Source organism: Megascapheus bottae, chromosome 9 (assembly GCF_031878675.1).
Source record: "Megascapheus bottae isolate mThoBot1 chromosome 9, mThoBot2.hap1, whole genome shotgun sequence".
Classification (NCBI taxonomy): domain Eukaryota; kingdom Metazoa; phylum Chordata; class Mammalia; order Rodentia; family Geomyidae; genus Megascapheus; species Megascapheus bottae.
Window position 1 is genome coordinate 35,720,190 of NC_143517.1, and position 21,317 is coordinate 35,741,506.

The 21,317-nt window shown below is 37.6% G+C and overlaps 1 protein-coding gene across 3 annotated transcripts; it reads left to right on the forward strand.

Annotated features, from left to right (window-relative positions):
• The first annotated feature begins 591 nt into the window (after positions 1 to 591).
• Cibar1 (CBY1 interacting BAR domain containing 1) lies at positions 592 to 20,016 on the forward strand. Of its 3 annotated transcripts, XM_090339061.1 has the most exons (9): positions 1,115 to 1,209; positions 1,674 to 1,908; positions 4,203 to 4,271; positions 5,069 to 5,170; positions 7,431 to 7,436; positions 9,342 to 9,446; positions 14,016 to 14,129; positions 18,040 to 18,159; positions 19,789 to 20,016. In XM_090339061.1, exons 1-9 carry the CDS (start codon positions 1,184 to 1,186, stop codon positions 19,876 to 19,878), a joined length of 867 nt encoding a protein of 288 aa, XP_090195187.1. In that variant the 5' UTR covers positions 1,115 to 1,183; the 3' UTR covers positions 19,879 to 20,016. The 3 variants fall into 3 exon arrangements, with proteins under 3 accessions (XP_090195186.1, XP_090195185.1, XP_090195187.1); XM_090339060.1 differs by lacking the exons at positions 1,115 to 1,209; positions 5,069 to 5,170; positions 7,431 to 7,436 and adding an exon at positions 592 to 700; XM_090339059.1 differs by lacking the exons at positions 5,069 to 5,170; positions 7,431 to 7,436 and having other exon boundaries at positions 1,063 to 1,209.
• Positions 20,017 to 21,317: the final 1,301 nt, after the last annotated feature.

The window sequence follows — 21,317 nt, forward strand, 5'->3', positions numbered from 1 at the left end:
GAACTCTGTCTCAAAAAGAAAACAAGAAATCCCCAGACATTTCTAAACTATAGGATTAGGTTGTCAGTCAACCGATGAGCAGATAAAAGAAAATGATATATACATACATATGTACACATGTGTGTCCGTGTGTGTATAGGAATATTATTTAGCCATAAAGAAGACTGACATTATGTCATTTGCAGACAAATGGATGGAACTTGAAATCATCGTGTTCAATGAAATGAGCCAGACTGAGAAAGACCGGTCACATGCCATGTTCTCTCATTGTCGGAATCTGAAACAGATGTAACAAAGGGCATACATTTGTGCAGAATAAACTTTCCTGGGATTGCAGGACGCACTGAAGAATGCGCCCAAATCATAGTTGCTTTGCTCCAAGAGAAGAGGGAAATGAGGAAATGCGCAGAGTTCAGTCTAGGTGAAGGAAGGGCTCCTGTGCTACCTGGATGGGCTACGCGTGCGAGGAGCTGGGGAGGCGGGGAGGCGGGGGAGCTAAAGCCTGGGGCCCACAGGGCCAGGCGCAGCGTTCCAAGGCAACGCGGAGGCCTCGGGCTTGTGACCTCACGCGAGGCCCAGTCCCCAAACCCCGGGCCCTTCGGGACGGGACACCTGCTTCGGGCCTATTCCTCCCGGTGCCTCACACACACCTTTCCCGCGGAACAGATACTGGCTGAATGGGCGAAAAGTGAACCATGAGGTGGGAAGCAGCGCTTCTTTGTTTTGTTCAGGCAGCTTCCGCAGCCCACAGAGGAGCGGACAGACTAGCAAGTAGAGGGAGCGGCCGGCCCCCTCCGCCTCCCCGCTGGCTGACTGGCTTTACCGGCTTGGCTCACAGACACCTGGAAGGACCAAGCGTCGGGACCTCGGGCTCGGGGCTCCGCGAGTGGCGAGCGGAAAGCGCGCCAGCGGGTCTGCAGGGACGGCCGCGTCGTAGCCCTCGCCTCGCCGCCTGGCCTTGCCGGCCTTCCCGCGCGTTGACCGGGCACGCGCAGCGTCTGCGGGCGCGCGCGCCGCGTCGCCATAGAAACGCCCGGGCGGGCTCGGCGGCGGCGCGCGGGGCGGGCTCTCCGGCTCTAGGAGGTGGCGGCGGCGGGTCGCGCCCTAGCGCGCGCCTGGTCGTCTCCGAGCCCCCGAGCTTGGGGCTCGAGCCCCAGGGTTCCCCGGTGGTGCGCGAGGCAAGATGTTGAGGCGCAGCCTGGAAAGCCGGTAACAGCCGGGGCCTAGCTGCCCAGGGCCGCCCCCCACGCGAGGCGAGGGCTGGGGTAGGCGACGCGGAGCCTTTCCACCCCTCTCCCCCTAGGCCGCGGCTCCCGGTTCCGACCCTGGGCCGGAGGCTGCTGGGGGCCTACCTCCCCGGGGATGCAGCCAGTGCCGCAGCCGGGAGACCCCGGGCGCGGCCGGCCGCCCCCACCCGCGCTGCCCGGGGCGCTCCCGAAGCCTGGAGGTAGCGGCCGCCTGGGCCTGGCAGCGTCCAGCAGCCGCCCGCCGGCCCACCTCAGAGGCCCACTGCGGGCCTCGTTCTGGGCCTGCTGGTCCCGTCCTGAGGCCAAGCCTGGATAGGCTGCAGGAGGAGAGCAGTTCTCCCCTGGAAATCGGGATCTTTGGGAGGTTTTGCACCTCCAAGGTTGCGTGAGATACGGAGTTTCTTTTTGTGTCACCCTTTTCCCTAGGGACGCTCAAACCAGACAACTGCAAGATGCTGTCACAAATGTGGAGAAGCATTTTGGAGAGCTGTGCCAAATCTTTGCTGCTTATGTGCGGAAAACTGCCAGACTGCGAGACAAAGCAGACCTCCTAGTGAATGAAATCAACGTGTACGCTTCCACAGAGACCCCGAACCTAAAGCAGGGCCTGAAAAACTTTGCTGACGAGTTTGCCAAACTTCAGGATTATCGCCAAGCTGAGGTATGGAGTGAGGGCTTCACTTATGAAGCAGCCTTGGAAGTTCTGAGCTGGATCTAACTAACTATGGGGGTTAATCTTCTGTGGAAAACTTGGTATTTTCCGGTTTATACCCCAACGCCTATTGTAACTTTGTGTGATTTAACTCGCCATTTCTAAACTTTAGGGTGTTTTTTTGGGGGGGAGGGGAATGCGGGGGGAGGAGACGGTCCTGGGACTTGGGTTCTGTCCCTGGGTTTCTTTTGCTCAAAGCTAGTACTCTACCACCTTAGCCACAGTATCGTTTCCGAATTTTTCGGAGTTTATTGGAGATAGAGTCTCTGAGTTACTTGCTAGGGTAGACTTTAAACTGAGATCCTCAGATCTCAGCCTCCGAAGTAGCTAGGATTAGGATTAACAGGTATGAGCCACTGGCGCCCAGCTTAGGGCATCTTTTGAAGTCTTAAAATTACCTCCACTTCGTTTAGCATTAACATCTACTGGGAAGAACACCTTCTGTTCTTTACAGAAGCATGGCTTGTACCTTGCTTAGGTCTATGTACCAGATGGAAAATATTGAGAATGACAATATTGTGGATGAATTACTATTGATACTTTGGAAATGAGGAAGCCGGTTTATATATTGAGACAAACTACTAGTGAGACCTTTTGTGGTTATATTTTTTGTTTTGTGTGAGGAGGGACTTGTGGTTTTCTTTCTAAAAGCTTACTTCTCCCTGGTTCCCTTAAATAAGTACTACATAAACAATTTAACTTACATTTATTTTGTAGTTTGAGATGCCAGTTTTTGTCTTTGTTTTGAGTCAGGGTCTCACTAGGTAACCTTAAGGTGGTGCCCTCATCCTGCCCCAGATTCCAGAGTACTGGGATTACAGGCCTGTACCACACCCCGCCAAAGCATTACACCATTTTAAATTCCATTTCTCTTTTTATACTTTAATCATATGGACTCTTGGTTCTTTTGTTAAGGCCTAAAACAGAAATGCTAACTATCAAAAAGTAAAATGAGAACATTCATCTTTGAAACCATCAGTGCTGTGCATGCAAAACTGTGAGCAGTTATCAATCACATTTGATTACCTATTGGAAAAAATGTCCTGCATCTCTTCTATAAGTAGTTCTCAGTTGTATACAACTGCAGAGTTTCAAAACTAATTTATATTTATAGATAATCCTAAAATTGCAGTCAAATAATTTATCCCTTCTAGAAAACTTATTGTTAGCACTGGTTTTGAATTTAAGGTATGCCTTCAAACCACTCCCTCCTTTAGAAAACTGTTATGCTATTTATTAAATAGCAGAACAACTTGATTTACATTTTTTTGTTCTTTTATTTCTTTTGCTTACCAAGTGGTGGAGGTGCTAATGAACAGTGACAAAAGGTAGGAAATGAAAGGGAGAACTAAAAAAAGCTTTGACTAATCCTAACACTGGAAGTCGGCATATGGATTATTAGTGGTACAGACTATACTGGATATTTGTGGTTTTGACTTTAGGCTTTCAACTACTTTTAAGTGCTTGCTAGGAACTTTAGTCCTAAAAACCTTTTAAAATGAAACATTTTGTTTACAAAAACTAATATGAAATGAAATGTACTCATTGGCTGTGAAAGCATGTATCATTTAAAGTCTTTCGTGCTCTGAAAATACCACGTATTCATCTTAAGCAATGCATCTTCATATTATTTGTCCTAGCAAAAAAATGTTAATGTATAGTTTTTCTTATGTCAAACTTGTACCAAAAAAAAACCCTCTTCAGTGCTTTCTCTGGTACTTTATAAATGATAAAAATTATGCTTACGAAAAAGCTATTTAAACTTAGTGTTGGTGGCTCATACATACAATCCTAGCTACTCGGGAAATTGAGATTTGGAGGATCATAATTCAAAGCCAGCACAGGGAGAAGTATCCTTGAGACTGTTGCTGGCATAGCTCATGTGGTAGAGTGCCAGCTGTAGGCAAGCAAGAGCTTAGAACATGAGGCCCTGAGTTCAAGCTGCAATACTGGGCACTGTCCCTGAGCTTCTTTTGCTCAAGGTTAATACTACCACTTAAACCACAGCACTACTTCTAGCTTATTTGTTCATTTGGTCCTGGAGAATTGAACCCAGAGCTTTTTGCATACTAGGCAAGTACTCTACCAGTAATCTATATTCCCAGCCCCTGGCAAGAAACCTTTTAAAAAGTAATCATAAAGATGGGTAGTAATTATTTTAGGTTAAACAGCATAGATCTTATTTCACTATTTAAGCTAATATCTGTTTCTTTCCAGTTATATTTTATAATTATTTCCAATAGGTTGAAAGACTGGAAGCCAAAGTAGTTGAACCTTTAAAAGCTTACGGAACCATTGTAAAAATGAAACGAGTAAGTAAACCCATTTTCTATCCCATTATTGTGTATCCTTATTAAGTTTTCCAACTATAGTTTCAGTAAAAATTATGAAGTAACATATATTTTTTGTTACATAATCTGAAAAGGATCTTTGAGAATAATGGGTTTTTTTCTTTCTTTTTTTATTTTTTTAACAGTCTTAAACAGGCTTGAACTTGGGGCCTGGGCATTGTCGCTGAGCTGCTTTTTTGCCCAAGGCTAAGTACTTGAGCCACAGTACCACTTCTGATGTGATACTAAGGGCTTCATACATGCTAGGCAAGCACTCTACCACTAAGCCACATTCATCAAGAATAATGACATATTTTAGTAGATTTACTAGTGTATTTCTGTAGCAACAAGGATGTTACTATTTAAATTTTTAATATTTACACTAGACAAGATATTTTGAAATGAGTATGACAAAGTCCTGTTTTTAAAATTGTCTTTATTAATAAGTATAGTGGTATATGTTGTTATGTCTGTATTTAGGAGGCTGAGGCAAGATTAAGAATTCAAGGCCAGTGTGAACTACAAATAAGGCTCTATCTCAGGATAAAAACCTGAATGTAACCACCACCATAATCAAAAAACTATATGTGTATATTTAATAGTTGTCATTTTACATTAAAATTATAACATTTGAGAGAATATTAAAGAATACACGTGTGCATACCCATAGTATTCATAATGATGCCTTGATCAAAAAAGAGAAATTTTCTTCCATTCTTAAAATAGACTATATTTCATTTCTTAAATCATTTCTTAAATTTAAAAAATGCTATTTTCAGGAGGACCTCAAAGCAACATTAACAGCAAGGAATCGAGAAGCTAAGCAGTTAACTCAGTTAGAAAGAACACGTCAACGAAACCCATCTGATCGTCATGTAATTGTATCCTTTGAATTTTTGTTTAAAAAAAAAGTTAAGGTATGCAATACATAGGAATCCTTATTACGGAACTTAGGTAATTGTAAAATGATTATCCTATATAATGTCCTTATATAATTTTTCCAGTTTAAAAAAAAACTTTCTCCCCCAAAAAATGCTCATAAATACAGACATTTGCAAAGAATAAGTTCAAAATTGAGACTTTTTTTCACAAAGTAGCTAACCAAATATTAATTATAAAATTAAGGACCTTTTATTAGTACTAATGTATCGATGCCTGCTGCTATATTTTTGAGAAATATCCCACAGTAATTCCCTTCACCCTTTAAAAGAAACTCATGTGAAACCATTATTATAATTTTGGGCTAAAAAGATCCTAAAGGGTAGAACACTTAAGAATATAACAAAGTTCAGAAAGAGCACAAAGGTACCTAAATAGTAATGTCTACTATAAGGTTCTTAAACGAGAATGTGCCATGTTCACAGCTAACAAAAACATAAAATAGTTGCCAACTGTTAGCAACTAGGAAGGGTAGGACTACATAGAAAGCACTAATGTATGCCTGCTACCCCTTTTTTCTTTTTCTTCCTTACATGTATCTCCTTCCTACTTCCTTAAGGTTGATAACTACCCAGCTCAGCCAGAATCCACATAAGAGAACTGGCTCTTGGGGAGCATTTGAGGTTCCAGAACACCCTCATTCCTGAAGGGAGCTCTTGAGCAGTGATTTTGGGGCTGCACCAGTTGTCAGGTCCTTCTTCCTGTGGACCAAAGGTACATAAGCCCAACCTGGTACTAAACAAAAATGGGCAGCTGTAAGCTTAGGAATGCCTTTTGGAGGCTAGGACAAAAATATCTAGCTAATCATTGAGGCTTGACACCTCAAACCGGAAATAATAGCCTGTTTTTATTAAAAACTCAGACAAATCAAAGAATGCTGGAAAATTCATGACCAACACAGAAATCTCCATGAGGCACATGCCAATGGAGAAGTAAATAAAAATTAATCCAGAAATAAAAATTATGGGGTTTTGTTTTCCGCAAACAGAGGTACATGAAGGCAAGTAGAACATTTGGGATCTTGAGCAGCTGGTGACTTGAGTATTCATTTTGACACAGAAATAAAGGTATTGCTAAGCCACAGACTATTGTGAAGGAGGTAGTGTTATAACATCTGTGGAACCTGTCTGGGCTCACTAGGGAGAAATATTCAACCAAGAAATTATAGTTACAGGTCAGCTGACTTGCTCCTTTGGTCCAGATGTCTACAACTTGTGGGTTCTGACAACCTGAAACCAGAAAATACAGGATGTAGTTTTACCAAGACAGACCCTTAAAATTCAATTGACTATATGAAGTATGTTGAAATTCAGTGTACAAACTTAAAAAAAAAAGAAGTCCCTGTGTTGAAAAAAAGGAATCTTAAGGTTTTCCTTGCCCACTCATTTTTGAAAATGCTAAAAACAGGAGTTACATTTACATGTCAGGCAAACAGTACATTTCATTTTGGATAATGTTACCCCTTCCCTCGCTTTCTTGTTTTCTAGCACCAGTTCCCCATTTTATAATTCATTTGAAACCCCTAATTCTATTGAATACACTGGTAACTGCATTCATGGAGCTGCATCTTAACATTTTAATGCCATTTGTTACTCAAATTGGTGCATTCTAAAATTCTGAAGAATTTTTAGTAAAAGAATTTAGAAACCCATATGCTCTTTGCTAAAAGTAGCTGTCTCTGAGTTAACTGCTGTGCTTATACACAAAAGGATTTCAAATCTCTACAAATGAAGTTGTTGGAGGGTGATAAAAGGTTAAGATACATAGATGCCCAACTGTAGCTTCTGCTTTCTCAGGCTTTACTACGTTAGCCAACTCTGTGTGTGCTGACACATTTAAAATTGAAATATCAATAAATGAGAGAAGGTGAGAAAGTCAAAAAGAAATAGTCAAACAACTATTAGGAGACAGTGTGTTCCAACTGTCTCTGCAAAAGATAAACAGACATCGATAATCAGTGAAAGTGTTTTCTTAATAAACATTGAAATAAGCTATATTTTACATTTGGATTCCTTATAAGATATAAAGAATTCCAGGCCCATTAAAAAAAGATATAATCGAATATATTTTTGTGTTTAGTATCTTGAAATTGGGTGCTTCAGCAAATGTAACAGCATATAATTCTATAAAGGTACAAGATTTTAATTTATTGAAAAAGTTTTTCTTCTTGAAATGTATTTTTTCCTTTATGAAAAATTTCAGTCACAGGTGAGCAATAAAGTGGTGTGTCAAGACATGGATCCTAATAGTAAACCCTTTTATTTGTTTCAATTTATTACGTTCCTTGAAAATGAAAGCAGTGGCCAAAGGCCAGAATATTATATGTTACAGAACTTTGATGATGTGATTTCCCCCATGATTACTTATTGAATGATGGATATGACACTTTTTTTGTTGTTGATTGTGGGGCTTAAACTCTGGACCTGGGTGGTATCCCTCAGCACTTCAGCTCAAGGATATCACCCTACCCCTTAAGCCACAACACTTACAGTATTTTGGTGGTTAATTGGAGATAAGAGTCTCGCAGTCTTTATGCCTAGGCTGGCTTTAAACCACGACCCTCAGATTTCAATCTCCTGAGTAGCTAGGTTATAGGAAGGAACCACAAGCACCTAGTTTGACATAACACTTTTGACCAAATACAATAGCATAAAGAACAAAACATTTTTTGGAATGAATTTTATCAGAAAATTGGGCTGTCTTTTACAATCTCTACATTACTGCTTAAGAAAGCATTCTAAGGACCAGGAGTTTGGCCTAGTGGTCCAGTGCTTGCCTAGCATGCACGAAGACCCGGGTTCAATTCCTCGTTACCACATACATGGAAAAAGCCAAAAGTGGTGCTGTGGCTCAAGTGGCAGAGCACTAGCCTTGAGGAAAGCCCAAGGACAGTGCTTAGGCCCTAAGTTCAGTCCTCAGGACTGGGGGACAAAAACAAAAGGAAAAAAAAAGCATTCTAATGTTTAGTGCAGCTTTTGTCCTAAAAGATGTTTGAAAAGAAATATATGAATAAATGGGAAATGTCCCGCACAGTTCTACAACTGTTCAGTTCTTGAGATTCAATTACAGTAACCTATGAACCACTTTTTACATTTTTTTAACAATTCAAATGTAAATAGCCATTTTGACTATTGGCTGCCATATGGATTGCAAAGCACAGATCAAGATATTATATGCTCGCAAACAAAAACATATTGTTGGCTTGTAAAATGTCATGCTGAAAGATTTTTAATATGTAACTCTACTAAGAACAGTATAGAAGCATTAAATGAAGTCAAATGTGATGGTACACTCTTGTAATACCAGCTTTCGGGAGATTAAAGCACTACAATTGAGTTCAAGGGCAGCCAAATATATGCCTCAACTATTTTAGTGTTGCGGTGATTTCAAAAAGTAATTTTCAGTCATAAAAACTATGATCACTATAGTTTTTTCTCCTGTCTGCTCTCTTCTTAGTCCTTCACAAAGATTATTTTGTTTAATCCACACAATAAGAGATAAACTATCTTTCCCTAAGGGATAAACTATATTGTACTTTATATATTGGGATATTGGAAATGGTTTTAAAAAATGCTAATAAACTAATCCTTTTCTTTGGAGAAGAATGAGGAAAAAGGGAAATAGAAGAACAACTATAATAAATGACACAGATAGAAACATAGAAGACAGAAAATGGTTTTACTAGAAGATAAAAAATATTCTTAGGGGCCAGTTTAGCCTAGTGGTAGAGTGCTTGCCTGGCATGCACAGAGACTCAGGTTCGATTCCTCAGTACCACATACATAGAAAAAAGCCAGAAGTGGTGCTGAGGCTTAAATGGTAGAGCTCTGACCTTGAGAAAAGTCCAAGGACAGTGCTCAGGCCCTGAGCTCTCAAGCCCAGGACTGGGGGGGGGGGGGAATATATATATATATATACACACACACAAAAGGGAAGAATTTTATTTTTTTTGAGATAATCATGTCATTTAAAGTTCTTTAATATGCATTTTTATTCTGTAGATCACTTTATTCTACATGGCAAAATACAGTGTTCAATAATTCTGTTATGGACTGTGAACATTTACCAATAAACTGATTTGATTTTATCTTTGGTTGGGGAATACTTTTGTAGGCAGAAACTGAATTACAGAGAGCTACAATGGATGCTACCCGAACGACTCGTCATTTAGAGGAAACTATTGACAATTTTGAAAAGCAGAAAATAAAGGATATCAAGGTAAGTAACTGTTAAAGCTCAGGATATGTCTTCTAACCTCACTTTTATTTAAATTTATGAAAATTTCAATTTCTGCTTTAGCCATAATCCTTATGAAAAAAAGTACAAGTGAAAAATATACCAATATTATTTTCCTATGAACACAACAGTATGTAAAAAGGCTCCATTCTCAACCAGATGCCAGACTTTTATTTATTTTTTTTTTTATTTATTCTTTGATCAGCCATAGGGCTTTTGAACTACCAGACTTTTATCACCAATGCTATTAACATTAGGTTTTTATCCTTCAATTGTCACAGCAACCCTGTGGAAGTGATAGTATTATTATGAAACTAAGCACAGATACAAAGTAATTTATCCAGACTGCCACAGCCAGAAATGTTCTATTACCCATTTTTCAACTGTGCTATCCATTATAATACACTATCACTAATATCTATGCTATCTATGCTTTATATAAGTAGTAAGATCATAACTAATCATAATAATTTGCAACCATCACAATAAGGTAGTTTAGTCAACAAAACTAGTTAAGTGCCTTATTTTTTTGTATCAATAGCTTTGAGTTTTTTTCAGGATGATAGAATTCTTCATAAGCCTTACTTGAATTTTATTTTTCAGCACCTTGAAAGGTCTGAAATATTGTGGCCATCCTATAGAATTTTTATTGTGTATAGAGATATAGTAAATACAGGTATTCAGGCATCTTATGTATCCATTTAGTTTCCCTCAAGCCTATGCCAATGAGTGGTATAGCAGGGTCGTAAGGTAGATGTTTTTTAGTTCTCTGAGGAAACTTCGTATTGATTTCCATGTACTTAATTACATTCCTACCAGCAATGTTAAGAGGGTTCCTTTTCCCTCACAGTTCCCATATCCTCATGGCATTAGTTACTGTTTTCCCGATAATTACCATTCTCACTTGGTGCAAAATGGAATCTTAGCTGTAGTTGTGATTTGCATTTCCTTTATGACTAAGGATATTGAATGTTTTTCTTCGTGTATCTATGAGCCTTTTTTATTTCTTTAAGAACTGGGTTAAGTTTGCCCATTTATTAATTGGGTTATTCTTTTATTAGTGTTTTGAGCCCTTTATATATTATATCTTATTTTTATGCCTATCCTTTGTTGAACATTCAAAGACCAGCAGCTTTTCTATGTACCAACAACAAAATGACTAAAGAAATCAGGAAAACAATTCTACTCACACTACCATGAAAAAAATGAAATACCTTAAGTTTAAACAGTATTTTTGGTTTAGGTTTACAGTAGGTAAACTTGCTGACCTGAACAAGAAACATTTTAGTTGCTTCATTTTAATTATAAATACAAGCTTTTCATAAAATTATAAAGAAAAATCCAGTACTTTTCTCACTAAAAATGTTACTTTTTAAGCTTATCTTGCAGACTTTTTCCTATGCACAAACAGAACTGTGATAATAAAGAAGCATGGACTACATGCACTGTATGTGCACACCCTACTACGGAAAGTTTTAAGTAAATAGGACCCTATTTCGGGTTTTTTGTTTTGTTTTTGGTTTGTTTTTTGCCAGTCCTGGGCTTGAGTTCAGGGCCTGAGCGCTGTCCTTGGGCTTTTTCACCAAGTGGTACCCTTGCCCTTGAGCCACAGCACCATTTCTGGCTTTTTCTATGTATGTGGTACCGAGGAATCAAACCCTGGTCTTCGTGCATGCTAGGCAAGCACTCTAACCACTAAGCCAAATTCCAGGCCCTTCATTTCTTAAAAATTTAATGTCATAGACATGTGCATGTTGACAAACGTAAGAGCTATATAATCCTGTTTGGTATCCTCACAATATTTTGCAAAAGTCTTGATTAACAAGCCTCTATTGGTTATAGATGATTGTCACTAAATGAATATTTCTTTGTGTTCATCCAGTGATTCTCTTGTAATCAGTAGGCTGTTCTAGGTTCAGAAATCATAGACTTCAAATTTTAATACCTGCTTTAAAAACTTCTCTCCACAATGGATGAATCAATTTCTGCCTCTACTAGTCCTTTCATGAGTACATCTATAGCAATGATTAGTAGTATAGTAAAGGCCAATCTGATGGGTAAAAAACACTACCTTGGCTGGAAGTGGCCTAGTGGTAGAGTTTCTTTTTTTTGCCAGTCCTGGGCTTGGGCTTAGGGCTTGAACACGGTCCTTGGACTTTCTCAAGGCTAGCACTCTACCACTTGAGCCTCAGCGCCACTTCGGGCTTTTTGCTATTTATGTGGGGTACCGAGGAATCGAACCCGGGTCTTTATGCATGCTAGGCAAGCACTCTGTGGTAGAGTTCTTACATGCATGCTTGTATGAAGCCCTGGGTTCTATTCCTCAATACCACATACACAGAAAAAGCCAGAAGTGGTACTGTGGCTCAAGTGGCAGAGCACACTTAGCCCTGAGCAAAAAGTGCCCAAAATCACTACCCAAGCCCTTTGTTGAAGCCCCAGGACTGGCAAACAACAGTAACAACAACAACAAAAAAAACCCCGCTATCTCATTTCTTTCACAGTGTTCATTGTCAGTACCATTAAAGATGAATGTTGTTTCATGTATCTAGTGATACATTTTATTTCTTTGTCCAACACTTCTACTGGGCATTAGAATTTGCTTATTCTTTATATTGAGAATATAACCCTTTTTATTAATAGAAGATAGGTTGCAAATATATAATTGTATTATAAAATATATAATTTGTGTAACTATATAACTACAAATACATACTACAGTTATATTAACAGGTTTGTTGCATATTTTAACATAATTTTATAAAATACACAATCTATAATACTAATATGCATAGTAATTATATTAATAGAAAGTATGTTGTAGAAATACTGCTTATGTTATTTTTTTGCTCTTAAGGCTTTTTGTTCCAAATCTACTAGTCTTTTTGGTTTTCTCATACCCGGGAATATATAAATATTTGCTCATATTTTCTTCCTCTTATTCTATATTGTTTTAAACATTTTTTTAAATGTGGTAAACAGGCAACAGTCGTTCACACCTATAACCATAGCTGCTCAGGAGGCTGAGATATGAGAATTGAGGTTGGAGCTAGCCCGTGGAAAAAAATCCAAGAGACTGAGGCCAGGAGTTTGGCCTATTGGTAGAGTGCTTGCCTAGCATGCACGAAGATCCAGGTTCAATTCCTCAGTACCATATACATAGAAAAAAGCCAGAAGTGGTGCTGATGCTCAAGTGGTAGAACTCTAGCCTTGAGAAAGACAAAAGACAGTGCTCAGGCCCTAAGATCAATCCCAGGACTGGGCTTAAAAAAAATCCAAGAGACTCTTTTCCCCATTAACTAGCAGTCAACTACAGGCATGTTACAAGTGGTAGAGCACCAAATGTGAACAAAAAAGCTGAGCCACAGGCTCAGTGGGCACAAAAAAAAAGTTGTAAATATTTCAACATTTAAATTTTTATTATGGCTATATTTTATCATTATTCAATTTTTTTATTTTCAATTTAAGATATAATTCACATACCCTAAAATGTAGCCCTTCAAAGTAAACAATCAGTGTTTTTTTTAGTATATTCAAGGAGTTATACAATTATCTGGAAGTTGTAGTTGTTGCATATATATATGTGTGTGTGTATGTATGTGTGTGTATATTACTTTAAATGCAGCCAATTCTATTAAAATCATTAAATAGCCTCTACTCTACAAAAACTTGTTAAATATTTTGCTTACTAATCAAATGATGGCTATAATACTAGTAGACCAGAAATATTTTCTAAATTAGCTGGTTTACTTTTGCACTAAAACTAACGGTCCTCAGTCCTTGAGGGCACCTCATTCCTTTTAGGACCCCTCTTAGGGAGATGAGCATCTAAAAAAGTTCTAGCCCAATGATTCAACCTCTGAGGTATCCTGTGTATCTGAAGATACTATTTTAGCATAGTGCTGCTGATTATAATTGTTGCTAGTCCAGTATACTTTATACCTCTAACTTATACAAAATGACAGTATGGTCATTGTCCATAGTTACATATCTCTCAGAGCCTAGTATTCTTTCATATCAGTTGGAGTTAACTAGTTTCAGAACTTACTCAAACACTTTTAGGCTTGCGGTATCAGAGTGCATAGTACCAAATAACTTAGTCAAAACTTTTTATCAGAAATGTTAATTACCAGGTATTAAGAGAACTGACTAACTGGTGAATCACACCTGTAATCCTAGCTACGAAGGAGGCTGAGATCTGAAGGATCATGGTTCAAAGCCAGCCCAGGCAGAAAAGTCTGTGAGACTGTATTTAACCACCAGAAAGCTGGAAGTGGCACTGTGGCTCAAAATGACAGAGCACTAGCCTTGAGCAAAAGAGCTCAGGTACAGCGTACAGGCCCTGACTTCAAACCCCAGGACTGATTAAAAAAAAGAAAAAGATACTTAGTATAATTTTAAGGGTTTACTTTATTTTTTAGTTATAATGTGTCCTGCAGAAAAAAACATTTACTTTGGTTTTTCACAAAATGCCAAGACTACAGGGGAAAATTTATTAAATTCATAAAACAATGTAAATGATTTTTAAAACTCAAATCTTTGTTTTTTTAGAATATATTTTCAGAATTTATCACTATCGAAATGTTATTTCATGGCAAAGCTTTAGAGGTCTACACTGCTGCCTACCAAAATATACAAAAGATTGATGAGGATGAAGATTTAGAGGTAGGACCACATCTAAGCTCAGTTCTTCTGCTAGTATGGAAAATATTTGAGAGCTTAGTTTGTATGGGTAAAAGTATCTTTAACCAGAACAATGCAATGCTTTAAATTATTGTGTACAATCCAAAATAGCTGAACTTTTCTAATCTCATTTTTGTCAGTTTGACTTACTATAACTAGCTTCCATATGCTAATAAGTTGTATTAATTAAGTTGTATTTTCACTCCTTTTCATGTTTTAAAAATACATATATATTATATGTATATATCAATTGTGTATATATATATCAATTGTATAACAGCAAACACTCACACAGTGATTTCCTTGAGCACATCTCTGTTGTAACTGTTATTTTAATCCTCCAACTAGCATTTATAAGCACTTACTGTCCTTATTTCTATGGGTAAGAAAACTGAAACACACTGAAATTAAAAACATCCCAAAGGGTCCCCTAGCTAATTAAGTAACAGAACTGGGAGTCCACTCCAGAGTCTGACTACACTGATTTTTTGTTTGTTTGTTTTATCAGTCGTAGGGCTTGAACTCTGGGCGTGGGTGCTGTCCCTGAGCTCTTCAGCTCAAGGCTAGTGCTCTACTCTACACTGATGCTTTTAAAGCTCTCTACACAGACTAGTGGTAAGAACTGTTCCTTGCAAGAAGCACCACTGCATTGGGGAACAGGTTTTTTCTACCTTTTTCTGTAAGACTGGCATCACTTTTACAAGTATTTCCTTTCTTCCCCTTGATGTACCACTTGTTACGTGATATCAAAGTTTCTTCAGGCTCTTAGAATTATAATTGACAAAGTAGCCCATGTTGTCAAAACAGGTATTTAAAATCTATTAAGGAATTAGATTTTTTTTAATGCAAACTATTTATGTGGAGGGTCGCCAATAATCTTGAAAATCAAAGAAGCTCGAGAAATGAAGGAAAACAGACAGCATAGATTCACACAGGTCCTGAGGCACGCTGTTATAAATAAAAAACAATGTATTTTCAGTACTGAGCATATTACGGAACAAGCACTTACTGAGCAAACAAACCATAGGCCTAAACAGTTATTATGTCATCCAGCAAGTAAAGAAGGGATAGTATAAAGTTATGTGGTCAGAGGAAATAACATTGTATTCAAGAGGTTATAAAAGTGGAAAGGATCTTATGAACAGTTTTCTTGGAAACAAAACAGTTTGAGATGGACAGGGAAATAAATTTGTTTTCCCTTTAGGGTGATCTATGCTTTACTGGAACCACTAAAATTTATTCCAGCAGTAGCCAACTTTGTGCACTTAAAGCACTCTAGTTATAATTATAAACCATCTTACCTTATTTGTTCTTCACATAAAGTATTGTCAGGCCCACTTTCCCCTTCAAAAATCACTTCTGTGCAGTCATTTCAAAGATATCCATATCCTGACATTCGGTCCTAGAAGAGATCTTAGATCATTTTGGAGATGTATTATTGCCAATAAATTCTTTTTGCTATTTTTTTTTATTTTCAGGAAATTCTTAACAGATTTAAACTTTTATTCCAAGGGCTTTACTCCTATTTTATACTCATTTCTTCATTAGAAAAGTTTAAAAAAAGGCACGCTAAAACAAAAATAGGTCTTTTCCAAATAGTAGTTGCTTTATGAGTCATTCAGTTTTTATATCACATCTAGACCAGCATTCCAAGAAACTGGCTTCAAAACAATTTAAGCCAGGAAGCAGTGGCTCAAGCCAATAATTCTAGCTTCTCAGGAGACTGAGATGTAGGAGCCCACCAATCATTGCTAGCTCAGGGAGAAAAGTCCATGAAACTCCACCTCCAAAATAAGCAGCAAAAAGTTGGGCTGGAGGCATGGTTCAAGTGGTATAAAGCACCAGCAAGCAAGCATAAGGTCTTGAGTGTGAGCTCTTATATAGGCACACAAACATACATAAATAAATTGGTCTTCCCTCAGTAACCTGCTAATGTACCTAAATTGTGCTTAAAGGTTTTACCTCAGCCTTCTATTCTTTTTGTGTCCTTCAGTTCTCTTAAGTTTAAAGAAATATGTATATAGACCCACCCCTTAGTTTGGGGCTCCTCTTTACTACCACAACATAAGTTCATGATAGTGTCATTAATTTAGCAAAAGTACATTTAACACCGTCCACTTAGGAGTTGCAAAGATGAAACAGGGTTCCTTGTACTAGAGGTACTCAAGACTAGTTGTTGGAGATGGGTAATCAATTAAAAACAATAATATGGTGGTTCAAGCCTGAAGTCAGTTACTTGGGAGGGGACCAAAGTCAGGATAATTGTTCAGGCCCGCCCATCTGAACTCAATAACTGATCCTCAGTATACTGAATGTGGGTGGTACCTTTGTAGGTATCTCAGCTATTCAGGAAGCATGAATAGAACTAAAATTCAGGCCAGCCCAAGCAAAAACACAAGATCCTATCGTAAACGTGATTTGGGGCCCAGCTCCAGGGGTAGAGGCTTGTCTACAAGCATATAAGAGGCCAGGTTCAAAATCCTAGTATTGCCCCCAAAATATGTGATATATAACTATCCTTGAGGGTACCAACAGGGGGAGCTACTGACTGGAGAACAGAGGAAAGCAAGCGATATCGTTTTGAGTTGGCTCTTGAATAAGTTTGCTGGTATCCCAAGCTAAGGAATTGACACTACAGAAACAAGGTAACAGAAGGTCTGCATGTAGGCTAGAAGTGAAAACTGATAAGCTTGAGTGACCTTAAAGCATTTGGACTCTGATAGCCAAGAGCCACAAGTATGTTTCATTTATTTTTCATTAAAAAATATATTTTGACATTCAGTAAAATAAGTCTAAGTAAACTATAAAAAAGTTACAATTATTTTTTAATGTCCATAATCAGTAAATTCAAATAGAAGTACCACAGGTAAAAGTTCAGGGATAATGGCTTCTGTGGCCTACTAGCTAGACTGTTTTTCATTACAGAATTCAATTTAAATATGCACTATCCAATATAAGAGCTTAGTGTAACAACTTGGTAATTTTGGACAATAAGGAACATCAAACATTACCAGCATCTATTTGATCGTGCTAAAATAAAAGGTAGCTGAAAGCACGAATATGGCTGCATTTAACTTGTAAGTTAGTATGGTACAAGAGTTTAGTGATGGCATAGAAGAACAAAGGTTTAGGATGGGGTTGGTTGGGGAACATGACAAAATTTAGACGAGGGTGAAATCTCAACTACAGTTGACTAGAGATGAAGTGGGATTTTAAATTTTTTCATTCCATCTAATTGAATTTTTTTTAAAAAATGGTGCTGTGGCTCAAGTGGTAGAGTGCTATAGCCTTGAGAAAGCTCAAAGGCCCAGAGTTCAAGCCCCATGACTGACCAAAACAAAAAATCAAGGCTCCACATTTGATGCTGTAGATAATGTACACTAGAAAGAATTTGAAGAATTTGAATGATACTTTTAAAAACAATGGGGTGAAAACTTTAAAAAAGGAACTGAATAAATTTATACCTGATCCTCTTACCTATTATTAATCTGTTCAGAGAAATAAGGGAAAAGAAACAAGGTAGATTTGGAAGGATGGCTTTCCAGAAAATTAACTGACAAATCAAGTGTAGGTTGGAATTCATAAACTGTAGTGAATCCAGTGCACTGTTAATTTTTCCTTAGCAGTAATTCGATAAAACAAAAAACAGCCAGGACTTTTGTAATTGTGTGGCAAAAGCACAAATGTTTCTTTTATGACTATTTTCACTCTTCATCTTAGGTGACTGAAGTAGAATTTTAGCCTTTACTTTTTGAAATTAAACCATTTTTCCCCCTCATAAAGTTGCTTAGTAAAAGCAAATTTTATCCTTGGGGCAGTGCTCATAAATCTTAAGTAAAAGGAATTTGATTTTATCTTTCATATCTATAACACTGTTTTATCATTGCAATAGGTTTTCCGAAATTCTCTGTATCCACCAGATTATTCATCTCGTTTAGATATTGTAAGAGCAAATTCAAAGTCACCTCTTCAGAGATCACTGTCAGCTAAGTGTGTATCTGGAACAGGTCAGGTGAGCTAAACTCTGTTAAAGGATTTCGTGTGGCTGCCTTTGAAATTGTTCGGTGCTAAAAATGTTTACCTTCACTCATATGACTTCATTATTCTTTTACATTCTAATCAAACATTACTCTGCACAGAAAGAACATTTGAAATGGGTAAAAAAGGAGAATGTTAAAATAGATTTGTTATGATACAGAATGAACAGCATAAATTCTGAAGTCAAACAGCTACATAAAAAATTATATTAAAAATGGATTGTGCATCCAGAAATACAGCTTTTTAGAGCACAAACATCATTTCTTTGTATCCAGAAAGACTAAAATGGATCAAGACTTGCCCAAACTCTGATCTAAAGAGCTATGATCTAGCTCTTCATAGCTAGCCTTCAAATTTTTAAAGTTTCAAAAGTTTCTAAAGGACTCAAAACCCTATTTTCCTTTATTAGCACTCATTTTCTGCTTTATGTTTAATTTTTTTCTCCCATAATCAAAGTATCAAACTAAGGAATTCCATTTAGTATTATAGCACATGTGAAGTTTTGATTGTGTAAATATTACCTGAGTTGGTTACAATTACAGAAACTTGGAATGCATTTTTTTTTAGGAGTTTCCAATCTTAGCTCTATTGGCTTGGTTTTAGGTAGCCTGGGATACTGTCCATCCTACACATTATAAAGATATTGAGCAGTATTCTTGGACTCTACCCACAAGATGCCAGTAGCACAAAACACACACACAATGGTAATGATTCAGCAGGGCGCAGTGGTTCACCTCTGTAATCCTACCTACTCAGGAGGCTGAGATCTGAGGATCAAGATTCAAAGCCAGCCGAGGAACAAAAGCACCCGAGTCTCTTTATCTTCAGTTAACCTCTAGAAAATGGGAAGTGGAGTTTGGCTCAAGGGTAGGGTGGTAGCCTTGAGCTGAAGAACTCAGGGGCAGTGGCTGAATTCAAGCCCTATGACCCAATGATAAATGTCTTTTAGGAGATTATACTCACCTTGAAGAGGTCCTGAACAAGATTTCCCAAGTGAAATATCAGGACATACAGCTGATACATTCAGATCCTTCCATTTAAATCCCATAGTTTTTTCTGTCACTATTTCTGTCCCACTGCCTGAAGTATCTTTGCTTTTGACATCTATTTTATGATCCTTCTTCAAGCACTGCTTTTGTAGTCTTAAGAATTGTTTGGTTTATTTTTTTAAGCATTCATAGTATTACACTAGTATGGCTATGTAACTGGAATCAAATAGTTAACTTCACAAATGACACATAAATGATCTTTTCAACTTTAAAATACAGTTCATAGGAAATACTGTAAAGACTGTTACATATGGGCTAGTGGTAGAGTGCTTGCCTCACATGCATGAAGCCCTGGGTTTGATTCCTTGGTACCACATACACAAAAAAAAGCCAGAAGTGGTGCTGTGGCTTAAGTGGTTGAGCACTAGCCTTGAGAAAAGCACAAGGACATTGCCCAGGCCCTGAGATCAAGACCCAGGACTGGGGGGGGGGGGGGGAGGAAGGAAGGGATTATTATGCATAGACATTTTTGAAGTATTTGTTCTATGTGTTCTTTCCTATAAGTAAAAAGTTACCAAGAATGTTATTTTTAATGTGCTTTTTTTAAAAACCAGATAACCACCTGTCGACTAAAAAAAGATCAACAGGCAGATGATGATGATAAAGATGATGAAGACTTAGATGTTACAGAAGATGAAAATTAAGTAAACTCTCCATTTCCATTTTCATCTTGGAAATGACTTGAAATCCAGTATTACCAAATTATAAAACTTTCAACTCAAGTTAAACCTCAAAATAAAATCCTAAGAAAATCAATTAAAGGGAATTTATAATGATCAAAAGTTGTAAGATTATACACCAATCATCAGAATATTCTGTTTTGTGAGTTCCTTTTTGTATAAGCTCCACTTTAAAGAAAAAAAATTGCAAAACATTTCAAATTAATTCATTATACCTAATTAATTCACAAGATAAGTAACAAAAGATTTAATTCCTATTAGCTTCGTTTGGGTTATGATTGATTCCATGTTTTCAACACCAAAAAAGATTTGGTTATTTAAATTCGAATCCATTAATCTTTAAGAGCTTTTACTTTTATATTTTTGGTAAAACTTTGTGCTCCATCATTTGATGTGTAAATTTACTGTTTCAACAAGAGAAAAACATCAAACAGGTTAATGGGAGACACTGCATCAGGTCTTAGAAATATACAAAGCTTAATTTTAGCTCTCTGAAGTACATCCAATCTGATTCTGATTTTGATTCTGTGTCATTGTTCATCATGGCACATTAAAAACTTAAAAAAAAAATGCCCAGGACATTATCTTGATATAAGAGGTATATAATTTGTTTTAAAAGCCAGATACTTGTAGTGTATCTGATGTCTTTCTTTCTTTAGGTAAAGAGTACTTTATTATATCATGGATCCCAATTAGGCATAATTGACATAATTATCAAGCTTAACTCAGAAGGGATCATTAGAAAAAATTATTCACAATGGTAAAGTAAAAACTTTCTAGATTTGTCAGTTGGTTTTTTTTTGTTTGTTTCAACAAAGTACTGCTCCTTGAGAACACTGACAAATTTCAGTATTCTTCAATAAAATGTTCAAAAATAAAATTTCTAACTATATATATATATAAAATTTTTTTTTTTGGCCAGTCCTGGGCTTGAGCCCAGGGCCTGTGCACTGACCTTGGACTTTCTCAAGGCTAGAGCTCCACCACTTGAACCTCAGCACCATTTCCATCTTTTTCTATGTATGTGATACCAAGGAATTGAATCCAGGTCTTTGTGCATGCTAGGCAAGCACTCTACCATTAGGCTAAACTCCTGGCACCTCTAATCAGTATTTTTAAGAAGCTGAGGCTATGAATGGTTGTTTTGGGTTTTTGTTTTTTTCAATATTCAAATTCAAGGGAAAAAAATGGTTTACAGTGTATCTCTGGTCACTTAACTATATAGGAACTTTCTGGGCCATCAGTTGTCTCATCTAAAATTTAAGCAGTACCTAATTCATAATCAACAAATAATTCTGGAGCCAGGCACTGATGGCTCACACCTGTAATCCTAGCTACTCAGGAAGCTGAGATCTAAGGATCATAGTTCAAAGCCAGCCGGGGCAGAAAAATCCTGATGGGAT